Raw genomic sequence first — 24,460 nt, forward strand, 5'->3', positions numbered from 1 at the left:
TCACCAGAAACAGATGGTATTCACCCAAGAGTTCTGAAGGAACTCAAATGTGAAATTGCAGAACTACTAACTGTGAGATGTAACCTATCACTTAAATCAGTTTCTGTACCAGATGACTGGAGGATAGCTAATGTGCTGCCCATTTTTTAAAAAGGTGATCCTGGCAATTACAGACCAGGAAGCCTAACTTCAGTACCAGGCAAATTGATTGAAACTATAGTGAATAACAGAATTATCAGACATAGATGAACATAATTTGTTTTGGAAGAGTCAACAAGGCTTTGTAAATGGGAAATCATGTCTCACCAATCTATTAGAATTCTTTGAGGGGGTCACAAACATGTGGACATGAGTGATCAGGTGGATATAGTGTACTTGGACTTTCAGAAAGCCGTTGACAAGGTCCCTCACCAAAGGCTCTTAAGCAAACTGAGCAATGATGGGATAAGAGGGAATGTCATTTCATGGATCTGAAATTGAGTAAAAGACAGGAAACAAAGGGCAGGAATAAAAGGTCAGTTTTCAGAATAGAGAAAGTTAGATAGCAGTGTCCCCCAGGGATCTGCATTGGGAGCAAAGCTGTTCAAGGTATACAAAAATGATCTGGAAAAAGGAGTAAACAGTGAGGTGGCAAAGTTTGCAGATGATACAAAGTTACTCAAGGTAGTAAAGTCCAATGCAGACTGCGAAGAGTTACAAAGGGATCTCACAACACTATGTGACTGCGCAACAAAATGGCAGATGAAATTCACCAGTGATAAATACAAAATAATGCGTGTTGGAAAACAATCTCAACTATACATACAAAGTGATGAGGAGTTAATTAGCTATTAGCACTCAAGAAAGGGATCTTGGAGTGATTGTAGATAGTTCTCTAAAAACATCCACTCGATGTGCAGTAGCAGTCTAAAAAGCTAAAAATGTTAGGAACCAGTAGGAAAGGGATAGATGAGAGGATAGTAAATATCATAATACCTCTATATAAATCCATGGTATGCCCACACATTGAATACTGTATGCAGGTCTGGTCACCCCATCTCAGAAAAGATATATTAGAAAGCCAACAAAAAAATAAGGGGTGTGGAACAGCTTCCATGTGAGGAGAGATTAAAAAAACTGGGACTGTTCAGCTTAGAAAAGAGATGACTATGGGGTGATATGATAGAGGTCTATAAAATCATGATTGGTGTGGAGAAAGTGAATAAGGAAGTGTTATTTACTTCTTTTCATGACACAAGAAGCAGGGGTCACCCAATTAAATTATCAGGCAGCAAGTTTAAAACACACAAAAGGAAGTACTTCTTCACACTATGTACAGTCAACCTGTGGAACTTGTTGCTAGAGGATGTTGTGAAAGCCAAAACTATAACTGGATTTTAAAAAGAATTAGATAAATTCATGGAGGATAGATCCATCAATGACTATTAGCCAAGATTGTCAAGGATGCAACCCTATGGTCTGGGTGCTCCTGAGCCTCTGACTGCCAGATGCTGGGAGTGGATGACCAGAGATGGGTCACTGGATGATTGCCCTGTTTTGTTCATTTCCTTTGAAGTATCTGGCATTGGCCTCTGTCAGAAGACAGCATACTTTGCTAGATGGACCATTGGTCTCCCCATTATGTCCATTATGATGATGTTATAGCAAATCATCTTTTATCTGTGCCTGTTACCTCTAGCAATAACTAAGCTTCTCTGGGGGGTGTGGGGAGGCCTTCCTGAATGTTCTCTTCAGCTCCCTTTCTAAGAAAAGATTATTCTTCTTTTGAGTAGTTGAATGGACGTGGACAAAGTAGGTGTGCATGCACCGCGTGCACGCCAGCCGGAAGATTTTCCCCTAGCAGCGTCCGTATGGTCGGCCCTGGTGCCTTCTGGAGTGGTGCCACTACGGCGCCCTATAAAGGGGCCCTCCCACCCTCCACCCCCTCAGTTCCTTCTTACCGCCGGTGACGGCTAGCTGGAACTTTGCTTGCTGATAGCAACTTTAGCAGTGTCCAAAAAACCTTGTGTATATAGTTAGTTAGTCTATCTAGATTAGTTGTACATAGTTCTTGCTGTTGGCTGTTCCCCCCACACCTACTTGTTGCCCCGCTGGGGCATGCCCGGGTCTGCTGGGTTTAAAAAACTCTGCAAGGACTGCGGAAAGTTCATGCCAAAGAGTGACCCGCACTCTTCTTGTCTGCAGTGCCTCGGGGAGAGCCACCAAAGGGACTGATGCACTATTTGCAGGGGCTTCCGTCCCAGAACTCTCAAAGACAGAGCACAAAGACTTAGAGTTCTTCTGATGGAGGCTGCTTTGCAGCCACCTTCGGACCCGGAGCCGGCTGATGTGGTGCCCAGCACGTCATCGTCTGTGCTGAGTGCCCCGGCACTGGCATCAGGACTTAGGGCCCAGCCCAAATCCTCTAAAACCCGGCACCGGAGGGAGTCGGGTCATAAGAAGTTGGCCTCCGTGCGGCACCGCTTGCCCTCCCCAGTGCTTGCTAAGAAGAAGTCGGTGAGGGAGGTATTGCCCCTCCAGGACCTCCACAGGCCGACACCGTCCGCTGGTACAAGTGGACAGGCTGGGCTACAGCTCCCAGCTGCTCTGTTGACTCCCGCACTGGAGAGAGGGCGATCGAGTCCGGAGCAACCATCATCCCCGGGCCTTAGTGGAGACGTGCGTCCCCCCTCGACGCCGGAGGCATTCAAGGCAGCCTCAGATCTGCTGAGACTCCCGGTACCGGCCTCCCCGCATCGTGGCAGGGAGTTGCCGACCATAGCTCGTCCCCCAGTACAGTCTAGGGGCAACCTGGCTATACTGTTGCCTCCCTCTCCGTCCCGCGCTACTTGGGTGGCACCGGACCAGAGAGACAGCTCCGCGCCGCTCCCCAGCGACGATGGGTGCCACTCCCCCAAGGTCCTCTTATTCAAGAGACCTCAGACTCAGAGGCGGACTCCTATCGCTCCAGCCGGTCGCAGAGCAGATCGACTTCGGGGGTGAGCCACCAGCAGCACCCACCTCAGTGGCAGCAGCAATGGCAACTGCCCTCTCAGTGGCTGTTTTGGCCCCCCTGGGCCTACCACCAGTCGGTGGGCCAGGCGTTTGGTTCTCGCTCCAGGTTGGCCTCGGTCTCCTCGACATGTATGGCCCCAGTGCAGTTGCCTCCTCCACCGTCGCCGGGCAGGGGTGTGCCACATTTAAGTTCAGCACCCCCTAGCCAGGCATTGGCACTGGCGGCGACCACGGTTCTTGTTCAACAGGTGCCGCTAGACACGCCAAGCCGTTCATTGGTGACCCCGGTACCGGCTGCGGTATCGCATTTGGAACCGACAGTGGCCTCGCAACCTTGGTACCGTGTGCTGCCGGACCCCGAAGGGCTGGGAGCGCCAGAGGACGGGCCGATCCAAGTGATTTCCTCCTCTTCTTCCCTGGGTGAGGTGTTCGCGGGCACGGCCACGGCACCGGCCCTGGAAGATGCTAGGGTCCTTCAGCAACTGCTCAGGTGAGCGGCTCAGAGCCTTGCAATCCAGGCTGAGGAAATTGAGGTGGACGTAGATCTGGTAGTGGACATCCTGGCTCCATTGGGACCATCCAGGGTGGCCCTACTGTTGATCAAGACCATAGAGGACACGTTTTGCACCTTATGCAAACGCCAGCCTCATTGACCCCCTACTGCCAAAAAAACAGAGAAGCATTATTTTGTGCCCTCGAAGGAGCATGAGCATTTGTACACCCACGCTTCCCTGGACTCCCTGGTGGTAGACGCGGCCACCCAAAGGGAGCGTCAGGGGTTTCAAGGGTCGACGCCAAAGAACAGGGACTCCAAAAAGCTCGACCTCTTTGGTAGAAAGGTGTACTCCACGGCAGGCATTCAATTATGAATAGCCAACCAGCAGGCTGTTGTAAGTCAATATGGCCATAACACATGTTCGGCCATGTCGAAGTTTACCGAGCTCCTTCTCCAGGATTCAAGGGCAGAGTTTTTGGCCTTGGTGGAGGAGGGAAAGCTCGTCTCCCGAGCCTCCCTTCAGGCTGCCCTAGACTTGGCCTCATGCTCCATGGCAACAGGTCTGGTCATGAGGTGGGGAGCCTGGCTCCAGGTCTCGAGTCTCCCCTATGAGGTCCAGCAGACTATCCAGGACATCGCCTTCTAAGAGCAGATGCTGTTTTCGAACAAAACGGATAAGCGTCTGCATAGTCTAAAGGACTGAAGGGCTACGCTTCACTCGCTAGGCCTGCATACCCCGGCAACCCAACATAGGCAGTTTAGGCCACGAGCGGCCCCGTGCCCTTTCCAGCCTCAGAATCATCCAGAGGTTGGGCGCAGACGAGGCAGGAACGGGCGGAGGCGCCACCAGCACCACGCCTCCAGCCAGGCATCTGGCCAACCAAGGCTGTTGTTGGGGCCTAGGCACCCTATTTGATGGTATGGTTGAGGACGGCCTATCAATCAGGACTACGGATCCTTCTTTCCCTGCCTTTGGGTCACATCTGTCTCCCTTCTACCATGCCTGGTCCTGAATCACTTCAGACAGTTGAGTGTTTCGCACGGTAGAGAGGGGATATTCTATCCAGTTCTCCTCCCTCACGCCCCACCAGCCCCGCTCCCCGTCCCTCTTCAGGGACCCCTCTCACGAGCAACTTCTAATTCAGGAAGTGCGGTTCCTCCTCGTAGCAGGGGCAGTGGAGGAAGTTCCTCAGGAGCTCAGGGAAAGAGGCTTCTACTCCCGGTATTTTCTAATACCGAAGGCAAAAGGGGGCCTCAGACCCATCCTGGACTTACGGCGGCTGAACAAGTTTGTGAAAAAGCTCAGGTTCCGCATGGTCTTCCTGTCTTCGATCATTCCCTCCTTGGATCCAGGAGATTGGTATGCCGCCCTCGACTTAAAGGACGCATATTTGCCATAATCCCCCGACACCATCGATACTTCAGGTTTGTCATAGCCGACGCCCATCTGCACTTCACAGTGCTCCCGTTTGGCCTGTCGTCGGCACCAAGCGGCTTCAGTACCCAATGACTGGAAGTTAGCTAATGTAATGCTGATATTTAAAAAAGGCTCTAGAGGTGATCCCGGCAATTACAGACCAGTAAGTCTAACGTCAGTACCGGGCAAATTAGTCGAAACAATAGTTAAGAATAAAATTGTCAGACACATAGAAAAACATAAACTGTTGAACAACAGTCAACATGGTTTCTGTAAAGGGAAATCGTGTCTTACTAATCTATTAGAGTTCTTTGAAGGGGTCAACAAACATGTGGACAAGGGGGATCCAGTGGACATAGTGTACTTAGATTTCCAGAAAGCCTTTGACAAGGTCCCTCACCAAAGGCTCTTACGTAAATTAAGCTGTCATGGGATAAAAGGGACGGTCCTTTCATGGATTGAGAACTGGTTAAAATACAGGGAACAAAGGGTAGAAATTAATGGTAAATTCTCAGACTGGAGAGAGGTAACTAGTGGTGTTACCTAGGTTGGTAACACCAACCTAGGACCAATCCTATTCAATTTATTCATAAATGATCTGGAGAAAGGTGTAAATAGTGAGGTGGCAAAGTTTGCAGATGATACTAAACTACTCAAGATAGTTAAGACCAAAGCAGATTGTGAAGAACTTCAAAAAGATCTCACAAAACTAAGTGATTGGGCAACAAAATGGCAAATGAAATTTAATGTGGATAAATGTAAAGTAATGCACACTGGAAAAAATAACTCCAAATATACATACAATATGATGGGGGCTTATTTAGCTACGAGTCAGGAAAAAGATCTTGGCATCATCGTGGATGGTTCTCTGAAGATGTCCACGCAGTGCGCAGAGGCGATCAAAAAAGCGAACAGGATGTTAGGAATCATTAAAAAGGGGATAGAGAATAAGACAGAGAATATCTTATTGCCCTTGTATAAATCCATGGTACACCCACATCTCGAATACTGTGTACAGATGTGGTCTCCTCACCTCAAAAAAGATAGTTTAGCACTAGAAAAGGTTCAGAAAAGGGTAACTAAAATGATTAGGGGTTTGGAGAGGGTCCCGTAAAAGGAAAGATTAAAGAGGCTAGGTCTCTTCAGCTTGGAAAAGAGGAGACTAAGGGGAGATATGATAGAGGTATATAAAATCATGAGTGATGTAGAGAAAGTGGATAAGGAAAAGTTATTTACTTATTCCCATAATACAAGTGACCCTGCCAGCAGGTAGGGGATCTTGGGGGACAACTACTGCACTGTTGGGGTGCAAAATAAACTTTATTAAGAAAATGCAAAAACAGGGAAAATTCAATAGTGAGGGGTATAGGGTTTGTTAAGGTAGACAATTGGGGAGGGGTTTCTTTTAGTAAATAGTATATGGGGGTTTCAATAGTGGGGTACAATACAGTGGGGTACAATACAGTTGGTAACCAATTAACACTGAAGTATAAATGTAACAGGTAGCTAACAATTTCTATGTAAAGAGTGTGTGTCAGCAGCATATAGCCAACTAATAGTTATGGATAAAATGTGTTAAATAACCAACAACTCTAGGTAAAAATATGTCACAGTGGTGTAAATGTAAGATGTGAGGTGTGTCAGAGAGAAAAAGGATAACCAATGGGGTTTTATGCTAGACTTCAGTAATACAATTGAGGTTTGGCAGCAGCAGGAGTGGGGTGAACACGTGGGGGAAGGGATTAAAAGAGAGAGAGAGAGAGAAAGGCAGTGGTAGAGGAATGAGGTTGGGGGATGAGGGAAGAGGAGACGTGGTGGAGCAGAGACCAAAGGCAGAGGCACTGCGGAGGGAGATTTTAACTCAGGGAGACACAGAGAGCAGACAGCCTGCAAGTTTAAACAGCAGAGAGACTGCAACAAGTGACTGGGGAGCTCAGGGGGAGACACGGGCAAGCTTGGGGGGGGGTTAGGGCAGCGGGAAGACAGACTTAACCACAATTGTACAGAACACAGCAAAATCTTATTTATGATTAACTTAACCAAGACTACACAAATTAGCAAGTAACAGAACACAATGCAACAATTCTTTTTTAAACCTAACTTACAGAGCACAATACAAACAATTCTTTAAACCTAACTTAACCACAGCTATGCAAAATGAAATTACAACTTATCTAGCCCAAGAACCTGATTCTAATAGGTGCATCTTACACTATGCCGATTCTTTGATCGGGAGGGGGAGCAGTTCCAGAGGGCAGAGTGGTGTGTGCCCAGGGTACAGCCCCCGAGGGGCGGGGGTGGCTGCAGCAGTGGGGTGGCTGCAAGCCGGCGGCCCAGGATACAGTCCAGGAAGGCACAGCTTAGCAGCGGCACAGGCTTATTTTTAGCAGCAAAGGCGATACGGAGCAAGAAACAGATTACAGATACAGACCAAGGAGTTAGCTTGGGTCTGTCTGCTGGGGAAACAAGGCCAGCAGCTAGGACAGGGGGACTCTGCAAGAGAGAGTTCTTACCAATCCCCAGGACAGCAGCAAGCACAGAGGCAGGAACAGCAGTAGCATCGGAGGATGGAGAGAGGACTCGATTCACTTACAATAATCAGGAGATCTCCAGGCACAAATTCATTGTTCGTAGGAGGGGAGTTTAAAAACGGGAGTACGCTCAAAAACAAACGAGAGTGGGGAGAGGGCCCCCCAAAGATCCCTAGCTAATCAGACCAGGTGGCAAAGCAAGGACCTTCTCCGAGGTCTGATCAGAAAATGTCCGGCTTTAAAGGCAAACTTAAGCAATTTCCCACCAGTACTTTTGATTGGCTCCTCTTGATACAGGGGAGGAGAGATGGCAGGGAAGGGCTGCAGGTAAGCATAAGCATGCCTGGGCATGTTCTGAGCCACAGGTATGACTCATATGCTTAATTAGTTGGCCACTTCAGGTCTTGCATTTCTGGGCAGTGCCCCCCACACCATGCCCGGGTCTGAACAAAGGAGCCAAACAAAGAAGCAAGAAGCTCCCTCCCTAGGCAGAGCAATGGCTCCAGTTAGTCTGTACAAGCCATTCCTATGAATAGGGCTGTGACTTTAGTTAGCACAATGGCCGGGAGGGGTGGCCACACAGGACAAACAGAAAGGAGAGGGGGAAAAGGAATGCAGCAGGGGGACAGCTTTAACAGACAACAAGAACTAGGGGTCACCAAATGAAATTAATAGGTAGCAGGTTTAAAACAAATAAAAGGAAGTTCTTCACGCAGCGCACAGTCAACTTGTGGAACTCTGTATCTGAGGAGGTTGTGAAGGCTGGGACTATAACAATGTTTAAAAGAGAACTGGATAAATTCATGGTGGCTAAGTCCATAAATGGCTATTAGCCAGGATGGGTAAGGAATGGTGTCCCTAGCCTCTGTTCATCAGAGAATGGAGATGGATGGCAGGAGAGAGATCATTTGATCATTACCTGTTAGGTTCACTCCCTCTGGGGCACCTGGCACTGGCCACTGTCTGTAGACAGATACTGGGCTAGATGGGCCTTTTGTCTGACCCGGTACGACCGTTCTTATGTTCTTCACGAAGTGCATAGCAGTCATGGCGGCCTTTCTATGCAAGCGGGGTATCCAGGTATTCCCCTACTTGGACGATTGGCTTATAAAAGGCTTCTCCAAGCAGCAGGTGAAAGCTCAGATGTTTTTCATCAGGTGGACCTTCCTTGAGCTCGGCCTCCTCTTAAACGAGGCCAAGTCCACCTTGTCGTCTACCCAAAGGATAGAATTTATAGGGGCGGTCCTGGACTCAACAAACACCAGAGCGTATCTTCCGGAGTCCAGGTTCCGGTCCATGTCCGAAATCATTCTCGGTCTGCACCACGCCCCGACCACCACGGCAAGAAACTGCATCAAGCTGTTGGGCCACATGGCGGCGTGCACCTATGTGGTGAGCCGTGCCAGACTCCGGCTCTGCCCACTACAATCCTGGCTAGCGACGGTATACCGCCCGGCTAGGGATTCCCTGGACTCAGTGGTGACTCTTCCCTAGCTGGTGCTGAGCTCTCTCCACAGAAGGTGTGCTTGGGTGTTCTCTTCGCCACCCCTCAACCTTCCCTCTCCCTGGTGATGGATGCCTCGGATCGGGGATGGGGAGCACACTTGGGGGATCTCAGAACACAGGGCTCGTGGTCGCAGGAGGACCTCAAGTTACATATCAACGTCAGGGAGCTGAGAGCTGTTTGCCTGGCTCGTCTTACCTTCCAGTCCCACCTGGCCGGCAGATGTGTCTCAGTCCTCATGGACAACACGTCAGCAGTCTTCTATATCAACAAACGGGGGTGCACACTCCTCTCCCCGGTGCAGGGAAGCCCTCGCACTGTGGGACTTTTGTGTTCAGAATACTACCCACCTGACGGCATTCTACCTCCCGGGGGAACAGAATGGCCTGGCGGACGCCCTCAGCCACTCCTTCTGGGGCCACGAGTGGTCCCTTCGTCGGGACGTAGTGCGCTCAATCTTCCGGCTCTGGGGTCATCCCCAGTTAGACCTGTTTGCTTCAAAGGACGACAGGAAGTGTCGGTGGTTTTGCTTCCTCCGAGACCACAGCCCGGGGTCTCTGTTGGACGCCTTCCTCCTATCGTGGAAAGAAGGGCTGCTCTATGCCTTTCCTCCATTTCCCTTGATACACAGGGTAATTCTCAAGATCCGCAGGGATCATGCCCATGTAATCCTGATAGCACCGGCGTGGCTGCGCCAACATTGGTACACGTCGCTCCTGCACATGTCCACCAGAGCGCCCCTGACACTGCCCCTGCTGCCGGACCTGATCACGCAGGACCACGGCTGCCTTCGCCACCCGAACTTGCAATCTCTCCACCTCACAGCCTGGTTGCTCTTAGTTGAACCCCGTAGAGATGCAGTGCTCCCAACAGGTCAGACAAGTGCTGCTTGGTAGCAGAAAACCCTTGACCAGGGCCACCTACCTGGCCAAATGGAAACGCTTCTCCTTCTGGTCCGGTCGGCGAGGGCAGGAACCGTTGCGGGCCCCGGTTCCCGTTATCTTAGACTATCTGCTCCACCTGAGACATTTGGGCCTTTCCTTCTCCTCAGTTCGAGTTCACTTAGTGGCCATCTCAGCTTTCCACCTGGAAGAAGGGGGCACCTCGGTGTCCGCAAACCCTCTGGTTGGTCATTTCCTTAAGGGCATGGACAGGCTATTCCCACATGTCCGTCAACCAGCTCCTACCTGGGACCTGAACCTGGTCCTCTCTGCCCTCACAGGTTCTCCCTTCGAGCCCCTGGCTTCATGCTCTCTGCTATACCTGTCATACAAAGTCGCTTTTCTTGTAGCGATCACCTCGGCAAGGAGGGTATCAGAGCTCAGGGCACTGACATCCGAACCTCTGTACACTGTCTTCTATAAGGACAAGGTCCAACTTTCCTTCCCAAGGTTGTCTCCCGATTCCATATGGGACACGATATCTTCCTAAAGGGGTTTTATCAAAAGCCACACTCTTCTGGTAAGGAGCGGAGGCTGCATTCCCTGGATGTCTGCAGGGCCCTAGCCTTTTATGTTGAATGGACAAAGCCATTTAGACAGTCGACCCAGCTCTTCATTGCGGTGGCAGATAGAATGAAGGGGCTCCTGGTCTCCTCTCAGAGGATCTCTTCATGGATCGCAACCTACATACGGGAATGCTATCGTATAGCCAAAACCCCTATTCCTCCGGTTACGGCCCACTCTACCAGGGCGCAGGCCTCCTCCATGGCGTTCCTGGCTCAGATCCCGACTCAGATTTGTAGAGCTGCCACGTGGTCCTCCATCCACACGTTCACGTCGCACTATGCCATCATGCACCAGGCTAGGGAGGATGCCGCCTTCGGTCGTGCAGTACTCCAGTCAACAGTGACCTCCGACCCCACCACTTAAGGTTAGGCTTGTGAGTCACCTACTTTGAATGGACATGAACAACCACTCGAAGAAAAAAAAACGATTACCCACTTTTAGTAACTGTTGTTCTTCGAGATGTGTTGTTCATGTCCATTCCAATACCCACCCTCCGGCCCCTCTGTCGGAGTGCCGGCAAGAGGGAACTGAGGGAGTGGAGGGTCGGTGGGCCCCTTTATAGGGCACCGTAGTGGCGCCACTCCAGGGGGTGCCAGGGCCGACCCTACGGACGTTGCTAGGGGAAAATCTTCCGGCTGGCGTGCACGTGGCGCACGCACACCTACTTTGAATGGACATGAACAACACATCTCGAAGAACAACAGTTACTAAAAGGTGGGTATCCGTTTTTTCCTCAGCCAAAGGACTCTCCCTTCCCTCCCCCCATTCTAGAATAAAGCTAGTTAGCTCTCAGTTCCTGCAAACGGACCAGGTATTTGGATTACTAGCCTTTTAATACTAGCTCTTGATAAAATCACATGCTTATTTTAACCAATTACAAACAAAAATACTTGCACCAAAATTGCCGCTGGTTACCATGGTATTTTAAATCAAAATGCGCATAGGTCCCTCCCAAATATAACCCCCCCCCCACCTTCTATTACTGTATTGGAGGGAGCCTCCAAACTGCATGTGAAAATAGCAGCTCTCGGAGCTGGTGGTGTTGCATGTGCAAACACGCATTACTACTTAAACAAGAAGGTGCTAGGTACTTTAAAGAATGCATTGTACTCCAGCCCTCTCTGGGATTCATAATTCAACTTTAACTGTGTAACTAGCCTTTCTTAATGGTCTGCTCTTCCCAGGAGAAACCAGAAAACTCCTACATCCAGTCCTCTTAAAGGCAAGGACCTTTTAAACATCCTGTGTCAGGGAGTAGCCTGGGAAAGGGATAAGATTAACATGTTTTAGGATTACTCCAGGGAGCATCAAAGAGGGAGTGAGATGGCAAGATTGCTCTTGTCAGCCAGCCTCCCTCACCCCCCTCTCATGCTTACACCCCTTCATTCACACACTCTCCTCTGACACATTGACAGTGAGTTCTATTTCCTGTCCTATTAATTACTCCCCCGCTCCTACCCAGGCTGTTCTTGGGTCACAACAGATAGACCAATCATTTAGCCTTCAAACTAGTCATATCAAGCTAGCTATAAAGTGACTCCCCTTGCCTCACAGTGATGATCTCTTTCTTGTTTCAGTGCCAGGCTTTTGCAAAACCCTCCTTGTGATTACTGAATTTCAAGTGATCTTGAAATGTTTTGTCTGGGGGACCAAAAATCTCTGTGATTAAATGGAGGGCTCCAGATAACTTTAGGTAGTTTGCCATCTTTACCATTGCTTTTCCTCAATAACAATCCAAGAATAGCTTGATATGACTAGAAAAAAGAGAAAGAAGAGAAGTAAAGGTAGTGGAGGTTGTAAGCTAGGGGTGGGCAAACTTTTTGGCCCGAGAGCCACATCGGGGTTGCACAACTGTATGGAGGGCCAGGTAGGGAAGGCTGTGCCTCCCCAAACAGCCTGGCCCCCGCCCTCTATCACTTCTCGTCCTCTGACTGCCCCCCTCAGAACTCCCAACCCATCCAACCCCTTGCACCTTGTCCCCTACTGCCCCGTCCCAGGACCCCCTCCCCCATCCAGCCCCCCTGCTCCCTGTCCCAACTGCCCTGACCCATATCCACACCCCCGCCTCCTGACAGCTCCCCCAGCCCCGGGACTCCCACCCCCAGTCCAACTACCCTCTGCTCCTCTTCCCCTGACCACCCCTTCTTGGGACTCCCTGCCCCTAACTGTCTCCCTGGGATCCCAATCCTTATCCAATACCCCTGCTCCTTGTCCCCTGATTGCCCTCCCGACTCCTATCCACCTCCCTGCCCCCTGACAGATCCCCCCCCCCCCGGGACTCCCACTCCCAACCCTCCCTGTTCCCCATCCCCTGACTTCCCCCTCAGAACCTCCGCCCCATCCAGCCTCCCCTCCTCCCTGACTGCCCCCCAGTAACCCCCACTCCCTTATCCAACCCCACCGTTCTCCGCCTCTTACCAGCAGCAGGAGCTCGCAGCTGCAGCACCCGGTCAGAGCCAGCTGCACTCCCCACGCTGCCCAGCAGGAGTGGTGGGCCAGAGTGTGGCCCACGTGGCAGCATGGCTGTGGGGGAGAGGGAACAGCAGGGGAGGGGCCAGGGACTAGGCTCCCTGGCCGGGAGCTCAGGGGCCAGGCAAGACAGTCCCATGGGCCGCATATGGCCCATGGGCCATAGTTTGCCCACGTCTGTTGTAAGCACTTTCAAAGGCTTTTACAAGCAAGAGATGGAGAACACAGTATTTCTGTATCCTTTTATGCATATGCAATTTTTGTTAGTGCTAGGATACCCTGGTGATGGGCACATTATAAATACCAGCATAGGTGTTCAGTTCATTGAGCTGTGTCACACCAACCCTAAAGCACTTATACTTTTTCTCTGAGGGGTAGCCGTGTTTGTCTGTAAGGTTAGTCTTTAAGGTGCCACCAGATTCCTCGATGGTTTTTATACTTTTTTTGCATCCAAGCCCTGAGCTTGTCATGTCTCTTCTGTGTTTGAATTCTTCAGCAGGAGTTACAAAACTAGATACTTGTAGAATAATATGATAGGTGAAGAAGCACTAATATATGCAGTCAGATCTAACGGAGCATATTGCTGTATTATTTTAACCCAGCAAGATACATTAGCAGGAAGGACTGTAAGTAAAATGGGATAATTGGAATATAGCAAAGAAAACAAATATCATTGGTAATGTTTGTTTTTGTTTTAAAAGTCAGCATGGAAATAAGAGAAACGTCAGCAGTTTATTGCATCTAAGTATTTTTGGGACAAATAAGAAAAAAATGCAGACAGCTCGGCATGTATAACTAATAAATACATGCTTGTTCACGGGGAAAATTGCCAGGAACAGCAGAATATTTTTTCTGTAAGAAATGAGGCAAATGATCCATGCAATTTGCAACACAATTTTTCACAGTCTTCCAATGGCCCTGTTAACATAACTATCAGATTGGTGTTTCTTTGACTAAAACTGTAACCTGCCATGTGTTGCCTCTCTCCTTTTTAACATGGACTACAGATCATATTTTCCTTAGTTTCTTATGATACAGTTTCAATTTGACTCGTGTTGGCAGCAATTCATGCGCTGCTCTTTTGCCATACGTTCTCCTTTTATTTTCCCAGGTCTTACCAAGAAAATCTCTTCTTCAGAATCTGCTTATCTCATTTTTTTTAACATACTGGCATTTCTATCTTGTTTCTTTCCTCCTCATTTTGTTTGTTCTGCAGCACTCTGAATACTTCATTTCTTGCTTGTCTAAATTTACTATGCCACCTGCATATGTCTGGCTTCAGCTTCCCTCATCACTGATTATCTGCACCCATCCCAGTGTTGTTGCTTACACAGGGCTCGATCGTGCAAGGTGCTGAGAATTCAGGCTAGGATCCAGCACAGTGTTTAAGCATGTGATTAAATTTAACCCGTTGAAGTTAGTGAGACTGTTCATCCGCTTAAAGTTAAGCATGTGCTTAAATGCTGTGCTAGATCATAGCCAGCATGCTCTGTACATTGCAGGATTGAGCCCACAGAGACAGCAGCGATGTGATCAGAACACAAGACAGGAAGCACAGACCCTGCTTCATTTGACCGTGGGAAAGTCACTTAAAGTGAGGGACCGCTCTGAAAAGTGGCTATGTATAAATGGCACTTACTCAATAGATCACCTTACCTTTGAATATTTTTTTTTACAATTTAAATAAGTTTCTGTTTTTTAATTCTGGCCGTTCTGCAGAGTCAAGGCAGCTATGAGAGTGTGAGCTGGATTCTGTTCTTGCTCAGGCATCATCATCAGAACTGGTAACTAACTTCCAGTTGCAGAATCTTAATTGATGATGATGTATGTATTAGCTAGAGCTCAGTAATTCCAGGTTGAGTTTGCAGAGCCCTCAAGTTAAGGAAAAAATGTTTTTTACTTTTAAACTGAACAGAATTGATTTTAAAAGTGGTTGAGAAATGGTGAATAGAGACTACATTATGCCATTTTTCCCCTGGCCCCTTGTCAAAGTAGAACTGAACTTTAACCCTTTGTGTATTAGTTTATCTATCTGTAAAATAGGAAATAATATTTACCTCAGATGGTTGTGAGAAATAATGTCGATAAAGTGCTTTGGAGGATAAATAGGTCTGTATGAATTCTTCATAGCTAGCACTACCTATTATTGCTTTTAGAGAAACATTAAATATTAATAATAATTTTAAATAACAATGAAATGCCTGCAAAATGTAACCATTGTTCCTAATATCAAAATCTGTGCAGAAAGCATTACAATATAATGGAAAAGTAGCTTATCCCAGTTTGAGGCAACTTCTCTATTTTTCATACAAATATGTTCAGTTATTGTGACATTCAAATATGTGCTAACATACATCTTGTTTTAATTTCAGTGTTTTTGTATTGCTTCCCTGCAATTTCTCTTCTTGGCCTTTTCCCTCAAATCAACACCTTCTGTATATATCTCTTGGAACAAATAGACATGTTACTTTTTGGTGGTTCTGGTAAGTAGTTTATTGTAGCCTGAGCTCATCTGTTCATGCCCACAGCCATAAATTAAGCTGGGTTGTACTGCACATTTTGAGGCCTCATTCACACTACAGTTGAAATGGTGCTGGTGGCAGTCACGCAGTTACACACGGTTTCTTGCATATGGACAAAGATTTTTTTCTGAGAACAGCAGTACTTAAACTGTGTGCTAGACTATGAATCCCCCCCCCCCAGAAATATTTTTAGCATATCTAACATGATCCTTGGTAAAACTTAAATCCTTTTCCACATGAGGGAAAACATATTAGAAGCATGGTGATTTCTGTCATCATTTCAAGCACAGTATCGATAAGCCCAAAAAGAGAGAGACTATTTAGTAGTCCCCACTCCCCTTCCCGTCGGCTCAAATAAGAAAAAAAAATCATATGGCTAAAACTACCATATGCATGTGGGGTAGCTTTTCCTTAACTTCTTGACTCTTGAATAATGTAGCAGATCTGAGGGCAAAACATGTTGGGTAAAACCCCAACCCCACCAAAGTCAAGGGAAGTTTTGCTCTGACTTCCATGGAACCAGAATTTCAGCTGGTGAGAGTGCTACCAAATTTGCTGACTTTTTTTTTCCCTCTTCATTTTGTTTTTTGTTTCAGAGGAATGCTGCAATGGAATTCAGCAGTATAAGAGTTAAAGCATTTTAAAACAGCATCCTTCCTTTTCTCCTCTTCAAAAATGAAAAAAGGATAGGCAGCAACATTTTGGCAAGGCATACAAATATAAAATATAAAAAATGATAGACCTTTAGGGTGAAATCCTAGTCCCACTCACATCAATGGCAAAACTCCCATTGATTTAGTGAGGCCAGAATTTCACCTTTAAGTCTCTTGAGGAGCTTGTTCAACTGATCAAAATATTGAAGGCTTTCTTTATACAAAGAAAGAGGATAACACTGTGATACAAGATTTCTATTAATTAAATTCTGGTTGAGCGAACCTTTTTTTGTTTTGGTTGCAACTTGTTTCATCTAGAAAGTAACTTTTGATGTCTGCATTTCAGCTGCTGCTGGATTGGTATCTGCCCTCTACAGTATTTCTCGAAGCTTTGTAGTTGTGATTGTACTGCACGCTTTTTGCTTCAGTGCAGTGAAGGTAAGTGGGAATAACTGCAGTGGCAAAATGGACTATCCATGCTTCAGGAGATACTCTAGTTTAGTGAGTGGCTTTAGTTCTAATTTGTTGTGCATCCATTTTATCAATTCTTATTTCCCAAAATAACTTAAACCATGGCTCATAAATGTACTTCTTATAAGCTACTCTATAATAATTAGAAATCTAAGTGAAATACTGGTGTAAATGTTAACCTAACACCCATTACTTCATGGAACACTGGAGTCTTGCCATCCTACCTGAAATTGTTGCATTGTGTTTTCACTACAAAGGGCCAAAAGCAGCTGTGGTATAAATAGGCACCAACTTCAGTGCGAGTTATCCTGATCATGCCCATGATTAATTTGGTTCAAATTCTTAACAAAGACTCTGCTTTCTTTAAAACAAAACGGCACGCGCACACACACACCCCAAGCAACTTCCCTCTCCCTTTTTTAAATTATAACAGCATGCAGTACAGTTGCTCTAATTTTGAGCTTGTTATATTTTCTACAGAACATTGTTAGGCTACATGTACAATGCAAAAACCACAAAATAAAACTGATGGCAGTGAGTCTCAAAGCCTGAGTCATCTGACTAAGGCTCACAGGGCTCAAAAAAGCAGTGTCGACGTTCCCGCTCGGGCTGCAGCCTGGGCTCTGAAACCCTCCCCTCTCCGTGCGTTTCAGAGCCTGAACTCCAGCCCAAGTGGGAATGTCTGTACTGCTATTTGGACCCCCATTGCATGAGCCCGAGTCAGTTAACCTGAACACTGAGACTCTGTAATTGGTGGGTTTTTTTGTGGTATAGATGTACCCATAATTATGGTGGCTACTAACACTACACTGTAATTAGAATCTGTCTACATTTCCATTGTTAAACCTGTTTCGGGCGGTGGGGGAGGAGGGGTTAACATTGAGCCCTAAAAGTATGGTCCATATTGAAATTTGTCCTACAAGATCTAGCGTCAAAAATGAATTTATATAGACTATATATAATTTCTCTAATACCACACAGCCCCTGTCCTTCTCATTTGGCAATGCTTACGTTGCAGAAATAGAGGAAAATGGGTGTTTTAATTTTTGTTGTAATTTTATGCTTGGCATAATTCAGTTTTTTTATGATCAGATTGTGCATGTCCTCTGTAATTTTTGGTGTGTCGTTTAAACAAACAAACTTTGGAGGTGAAATCCTTGTTCCATTTAAGTCAGTGGTAAAATTCTGATTGACCTCAGGATTTCACCCTAGATCTCAAGAGATAAAAACAAACTCTTCTTTTTCCTTAATGTTTTTATAGTACTATATAGCAGACTTGATACCTGATTATTGCACCTGTCCAATATCCATTGAGTGGTGTTTCAAAGATGTAGGAAGGTGTGAGATACATTTTCAAGCAGCTCTCAGCATCCTTCTAGGCCAGAGGTTTTCAACCAGAGGGTCCGTGGCTCTTCTGGGGTGGGGAGGGGCGGAGCGTGACAAGGCTTCAGCAGGTTCGCCAAAATAAACTAGAGAGCAGGACTGATGTCATTAGGGGCCCATGGCAGAAAGTTGAAGCCCGAGCCCCACCTCCTGGAGCTGAAGCCAAAGCCAAAGCAACTTAGCTTCACAGGGCCCCATGTGGTGTGGGGCACCAGGCAATTGCTCTGTTTGCTACCCTCTAATGCTGGCCATGGCTTTTAATCTAGTGGATGTGCAGAAAAACAGTTGTGGCACAGGTGGGCCACGGAGTTTTTATAGCGTGTGGGAGGGGGGCTCAGAAAGCAAAAGTTTGAGAACCCCTGTGCTAGGCAACAGTGATTCTACTACTGAAAAATCTGAGGGTATGTCTACCCTACAGCGGCGCAGCAATGGTGCTGCAGGTATGTTGCTGTAGTGTAGATGCTTCCTACATCAACAGTAGGGGTTTTCCCATCAATTTAGGTAATCCACCTCTCTGAGAAGGCGGTGGCATCTACAGTGCGGTTAGGTCGATCTAACTACATCACACAAGGGGTGAAATTTTTCACAGCCCTGAACAATGTAGCTCGGTGGACCTATGTTTTAGGTGTAGATGGGGCTTTTGTCCCTGTCCCCCCCACGTATGTGTAAATGAAGGGTGAAATCATTCACATTCCAAAACAGCAAAAGGAGAATCATGTTGACGCAAAGTCTAGCAGCCCATACAGAGAACTTAAGGAACTTTCATAGGTGGTGTTAATCAGTGAACACATGTGCAGTCAAGGTATGTTGCAGTGCCTCACTTAAAATGTTAGCCTACAGGTACTGCTGTCCCCAGTCCTCTATTGTATTGCTTTCACCTGGCCCACTTCCATGATGCTAGAAAACTTTCCCAGTCCCTGGCACAAGTTCTCTGCATCGCTATCACCAGTTCTCAACTCTGTGAATGGGTCTGGAACTGGCAGTTGAGAGGAGGGTTGGGTCAGAGCCATGTGCAGAGAGAGGATTTTGAGGCGCCAATTAGTAGGAAACTGGTCAGGTGTGGAGGGACACTTTGGGGGATGGAAGTTGTTGTAGGTGTCTGGGAAAGGGTCGGGTCTCTTATGAAGATGGAAAAGGAAGGATCAGTAAGGTAGGGGAGAGTCAGGGAGGTTGTGAGGTGAAGAGTTTAAAAATAGCTTTTGTAAATAGCATTAGGGAAAAACCTTTTAAAATATTTTCCCGTTTATACAACTCTTTCTTTTTCAGCATATTAGTTTAAATTGCAACATGCAAGTGGCTTTGCAGATAAGCAATCTTGCCCAGGGATTTAGACTTCAAACTGCTTAGAAATATGCTTATAATTCTTCCCTGAAGTTGGAGAGTGCTGTGAGAGATTTACAAGATATCTGCTGTAAATTACCTATGTTAAGTGCAGACTTTCTCTTCACACAGAAAAATTATACCTAATTTGAATTTTTATTGTACTCTTTTCCTGAAGATATTTATAAGCAGGATAATTTAAAGCATATAGAGATAATTCCACTTGCTTTGGCTCATAACCTTAGTCCACTAGGGTTTTAAAAGTCTCATACATCTTTGCTTTATACAACATGAAAGCAGCACTGGCATAAACTTCCCTTGTTCCCAAGTCTCACCTAAATCATTTTGTCTCTTTATGCAATTACCTAGACTATTGTAAGGGAATAATTCTTCCACTCTTATTCATGATTAGTACCTGACACTGTGAGTAACCCCACTGAGTTCAGTGAGACTATTTGTGGAGGAAGCGTACTAATTCAACTTAAGGGAGGGCAGCAGAATGTGGTCCTAAATAGTGACCATTGTGAAATGTGTTCTTATGCCTATATCAGAAACAAAGTAGTATTTCTTTACAGGTAGTGGACTTGATTCTTGAGTTATACTGAAATCATTGTTATAACAGTGCGCACTCACCTCTTGTGAGCGCCTTTTATGATCTGGGTACAAACCTGCACTCTCTCTGTTCAAGGGGCTCCCTGTTGGCTGTTGTCATCATCAGGTGGGTCTTCAGCAGCTCATCCCTCTGGCTAAGTCACACAGTCAAACACATGAATGAACAAACAGGGCCTGTCGCTGTGCCCTTGGTAATGTCTGCAGCCTTGTCTCTGGGCTCAGTTCTCAGCCCCTTCTGGGCTAGCTTTAAGCCTGTCCCTGCCCTGTTATAGAGTAGTGCCCCATTGCTTCCTTCCTGGAGATTCTTTAAGTCCTGCCCTTAACTTGGGCTTCTAAATAAAACTTGTCCCCTTATTAGGGCTTTGGCAACTCTGCCAGTGAGCAGCGGGGGGACCCAGGCCTGCCCACTACTCTGGATCCCAACCCAGGGACATTATAAACAGCAACCTATGCTGCTTCCTTTAATACTGTAGTTGCTGTTGCTATTCCCTAGGCCACTTCCCATGTAGCCCCTTACCTCAGGGATGAAGTTCTCTGTCTGTTCCCTGCTTGAGCAGGGTCTCTCTGAGGCCTCCTCACCTGGAGAGTTTCACAGCCTTCCAAATCCTCATCACCCTTCTGGTCCCAGCCAGCAACTGATCTGCTCAGAACCAGCATCTCCTTTTAACTGGGCCTGCTGCACTCTGATGAACTGCTTCCCTGTAACCTTTCTAGGCAGGCTGAGAGGACCCACCTTCACGTCTCCTTTCAGGGATGTAGTGTGGTAAGACCATGAGGCCTTTGAGGCCCCCTGCTAAAGGGCCTGGTACACTCCATCACAATTGTACACTAGAAACTGAAGCTCAGGCACCGTAGAGTCTGGTTCATTAAGCTGTAGTTCCCAATGAATGGGGGAAAGTGATATTATTAAGCATGTGGTAATCTCAAAGACAGAAATTATGAATTCCAAACTTGTCAGGCTTCAAAGCTACTATTTATTTATATTAAGGTAGTGCCTAGGAAACCGCACTGAGGATCAAGGCCCCATTGTGCTAGATACTGTGCATACCAATTACAAAGAAGACACCCACGAAAGTTTATGCTCCAATATGTCTGTTAGTCTATAAGGTGCCACAGGACTCTTTGCTGCTTTTACAGGTCCATACTAACACGGCTACCCCTCTGATACTTGAAAGAAGACAGTGTGTGCCTCAGAACTTCATGTGGAACAAGATGCAACAAATGAATGACACAGATAGTTGGGGTGTATTTATCTTATACCCTGTATGTGCTATGGCATGTGGCTAAAGAATTATAATAATACATTTGATTTGACTGGACATCTGGGTAGTGATGATTGGGAGGACAAAGTAAGGAACAGAGCAGCTAGCAGAAGCAGAAACTACAGTTCACCAGTGGCTTAACCAATGCTAAAGTTCAAAATTCACTATTTTTTGGGGTCTCTTTTTATTTTTATTCAAATTTGTAAGAAGCAACAGAAAAAAACACACACTGGGTATTTTTAATATACTATGGAGATAAAGAAATACATCAGCCAAAAGATATAGGATTGGAAAACATGATAGCTTGACCCAGAAACAGAAATTATGAGCAGACAAAACATATTGCTTGTCTGAAACTTAAATCCATCAAATCTATACCTGTTTATTGACAGGACGTCTTATATCTCAGCAGGTGTAAGCAGCAATGTTCTATTTCCTGAACTAAATTGAAGAACAGATATGTATCCTAGTGGCTTTCACTGTTTTCACTGGCAGATTATTGCTCATGCCAAACACTCAGATGGAAAAAGACCTTCCAATGATATCAAACTTGAACCTCTCCTTCCTTAAAAGCTTCTTGTGTCCTTATGTTTTTGTAGAATGAATAACTTCAGCCTTATTTCCCCCTTTAGGTATTTGCATAAACAGACTTTTTCTGGCCCTTCTTTAAAAATTGAAGTATGGATATACTTTTAAAATATGAAAACTCCCAAATTGGAAATATTTTTTAAATAAAATTGATATTTTAATTTGATTATGACACTGTTCATCTTTTCCTTAGTGCCTTGGTTTGAAGGATGAACAGTGAGTACTAGAATAAACTAATACGGGTTATGCAAGTGTGAGAAATTGTGAAGAAAGTAGGTTGAGGAGGCTTTGTTAGACTGTTTCAGTTTAGAGAGTAATCAAAGGATTAGAAAGGTGATCAAACAAAGGTATTAGAGATGTGAGGTTTGTTAGCAGTAATCTGCTATTAGGTTAAGTTAGTTCTCATGCTGTCGACTGGACAACGTACGGCCCTCAGAACACGTTATGTGACTTTATGATCTGTCTTGAGCCAAATCCAGCTTGTTATGGGGTAAGATAGCTGTGAGGGACAGGTGTTTGTCCAGCTCTTGTGGTTTAGGCCTTCCAGGGGGCTCTTTTTCATCCTGCTTTCATTGGGTCATAGTTGAAGGTGATTTTTCAGGGAGTTTGGCAGGCATTTGGAGCAGATAATCATACTACCTTCGAGAGCATTGGCCAACTGTTTGAGAGACCGAGACTTGTTTAGTTAGAAAATGAATCTATTCATTTGATTTGAATTCATACCATTGGATGTTTTCAATCATTCAGAGATGCTTCCTCTCAGTGGGGTCCAGTGACTTTTTAATCTTGATAGAGAACGGCCATGTTTCAGTCCCATAGTTCAGAATACTGACCATCGAAGTCTCTCTGCTTATCAGTGATAACTAATAGAAATTAAATGGATTTATGGAAAATAGATCTTGTCAAACTAACTTGATATTCTTTAATGATATTACAGGTTTGGTTGATAAAAGTTATAGAGTTGACGTAATACATACAGACTTCTGTAACAGAGAAATCTTCGGTGAGCTTAAACACAAAAAGGAAGCTTACAAGAAGTGGAAACCTGGACAAATGACTAGAGAGCAGTATAAAAATATTGCTCGAGCATGCAGGGGGGTAATCAGGAAGGCCAAATCACAATTGGAGTTGCAGCTGGCAAGGGATGTGAAGGGTAATAAGAAGGGTTTCTACAGGTATGTTAACAACAAGAAGGAGGTCAGGAGAAGAATGGGACCCTTCCTCAATGGTGGAGGCAACTTCGTGACAGACGATGTGGAAAAAGCTGAAGTACTCAATGCTTTTTTTGCCTTGGTATTCACAGACAAGATCAGCTCCCAGACTGCTGTACTGTGCAGCACAGTATGAGGAGGTGGTGAGCAACCCTTAGGGATGAAAGAACAGGTTAAAAACTATTTGGAGAAGCTGGATATGCACAAGTCCATGGGACGGATCTAATGCATCCGAGGGTGCTGAGGGAGTTGGCTGATGTGATTGCGGAGCCATTGGCAATTATCTTTGAAAATTCATGGCGATCGGGGGAGGTCCCGGATGATTGGAAAAAGACAAATATAGTGGCCATCTTTTAAAAAAGGAAGAAAGAGAATCCAGGGAATTACAGGCCAGTGAGCCTCACCTCATTCCCTGGACAAATCGTGGAGCAGGTCCTCAAGGAATCAATTTTGAAGCACTTGGAGGAGAGGAAGGTGATCAGGAACAGTCAGCATGGATTCTCCCAGGGTAAGTCATGCCTGACCAACCTGATTGCCTTCTATGATGAGATAACTGGCTAAGCGGCAGTTCTACAGAAAAGGACCTGGAAATTACAGTGGACAAGAAGCTAGATATGAGTCAAAAGTGTGACCTTGTTGCCACGAAGACTAACAGCATATTGAGCTGCATTAGTAGAAGCATTACCAGCAGATAAAGGGAAGTGATTATTACCCTTTATTCGGCACTGGTGAGGCCACATCTGGAGTATTGCATCCAGCTTTGGGCCCCCCACTACAGAAAGAATGTGGATAAATTGGAGAGAATCCAACGGAGGGCAATGAAAATGATTAGGGTGCTAGGGCACATGACTTATGAGGAAAGGCTGAGGGAATTGAGCTTATTTAGTCTACAGAAGAGTAGAGTGGGGGTAGGGGGGATTTGATAGCAGCCTTCAACCATCTGAAGGGGGTTCCAAAGAGGATGGCACTAGGCTGTTCTCAGTGGTGGCAGATGATAGAACAAGGAGCAATGGTCTCAACTTGCAGTGGAGGAGGTCTAGGTTGGATATTAGGAGAAGCTATTTTACTAGGAGGGTGGTGAAGCACTGGAATGAGTTACCTAGGGAGGTGGTGGAATCTCCATCCTTAATGGTTTTTAAGGCCTGGCTTGACAAAGCCTTGGCTGGGATGATTTAGTTGGTATTGGTCCTGCTTTGAGCAGGGGGTTGGATTAGGTGACCTCCTGTGGTCTCTTTCAACCCTAATTTTCTATGATTGTCTGACGGTGTTTGACTTGGTACCACGTAACATTTTGATTAAAAAAACTAGAATAGTATAAAATTCAAATGACGCACATTAAATGGATTAAAAACTGGCTAACTGATAACACTCAGAATGTGGTTGTAAGTGAGGAATAGTCCTCAAGCAGCTGTATTTCCAGTCCCAGAGGGATTGGTGTTTGGCACGGCTGTTTAACACTTTTGTCAATTACCTGGAAGAAGACATAAACTCATCACTGGTAAAGTTTGTAGATGACACA

General features: G+C 46.1%; 1 protein-coding gene across 1 annotated transcript in view; it reads left to right on the forward strand.

Annotated features, from left to right (window-relative positions):
* The window catches only part of PCNX2 (pecanex 2), a 242,250-nt gene that overhangs the window by 76,674 nt on the left and 141,116 nt on the right, over positions 1-24,460 (forward strand). Inside the window, exons 14-15 of the mRNA XM_050949217.1 lie at positions 15,292-15,402; positions 16,441-16,532. Coding sequence (XP_050805174.1) covers positions 15,292-15,402; positions 16,441-16,532 — 203 coding nt within the window. The remainder of the gene's footprint in view (positions 1-15,291; positions 15,403-16,440; positions 16,533-24,460) is intronic.

This window comes from Gopherus flavomarginatus, chromosome 4 (assembly GCF_025201925.1).
Source record: "Gopherus flavomarginatus isolate rGopFla2 chromosome 4, rGopFla2.mat.asm, whole genome shotgun sequence".
NCBI lineage: Eukaryota > Metazoa > Chordata > Testudines > Testudinidae > Gopherus > Gopherus flavomarginatus.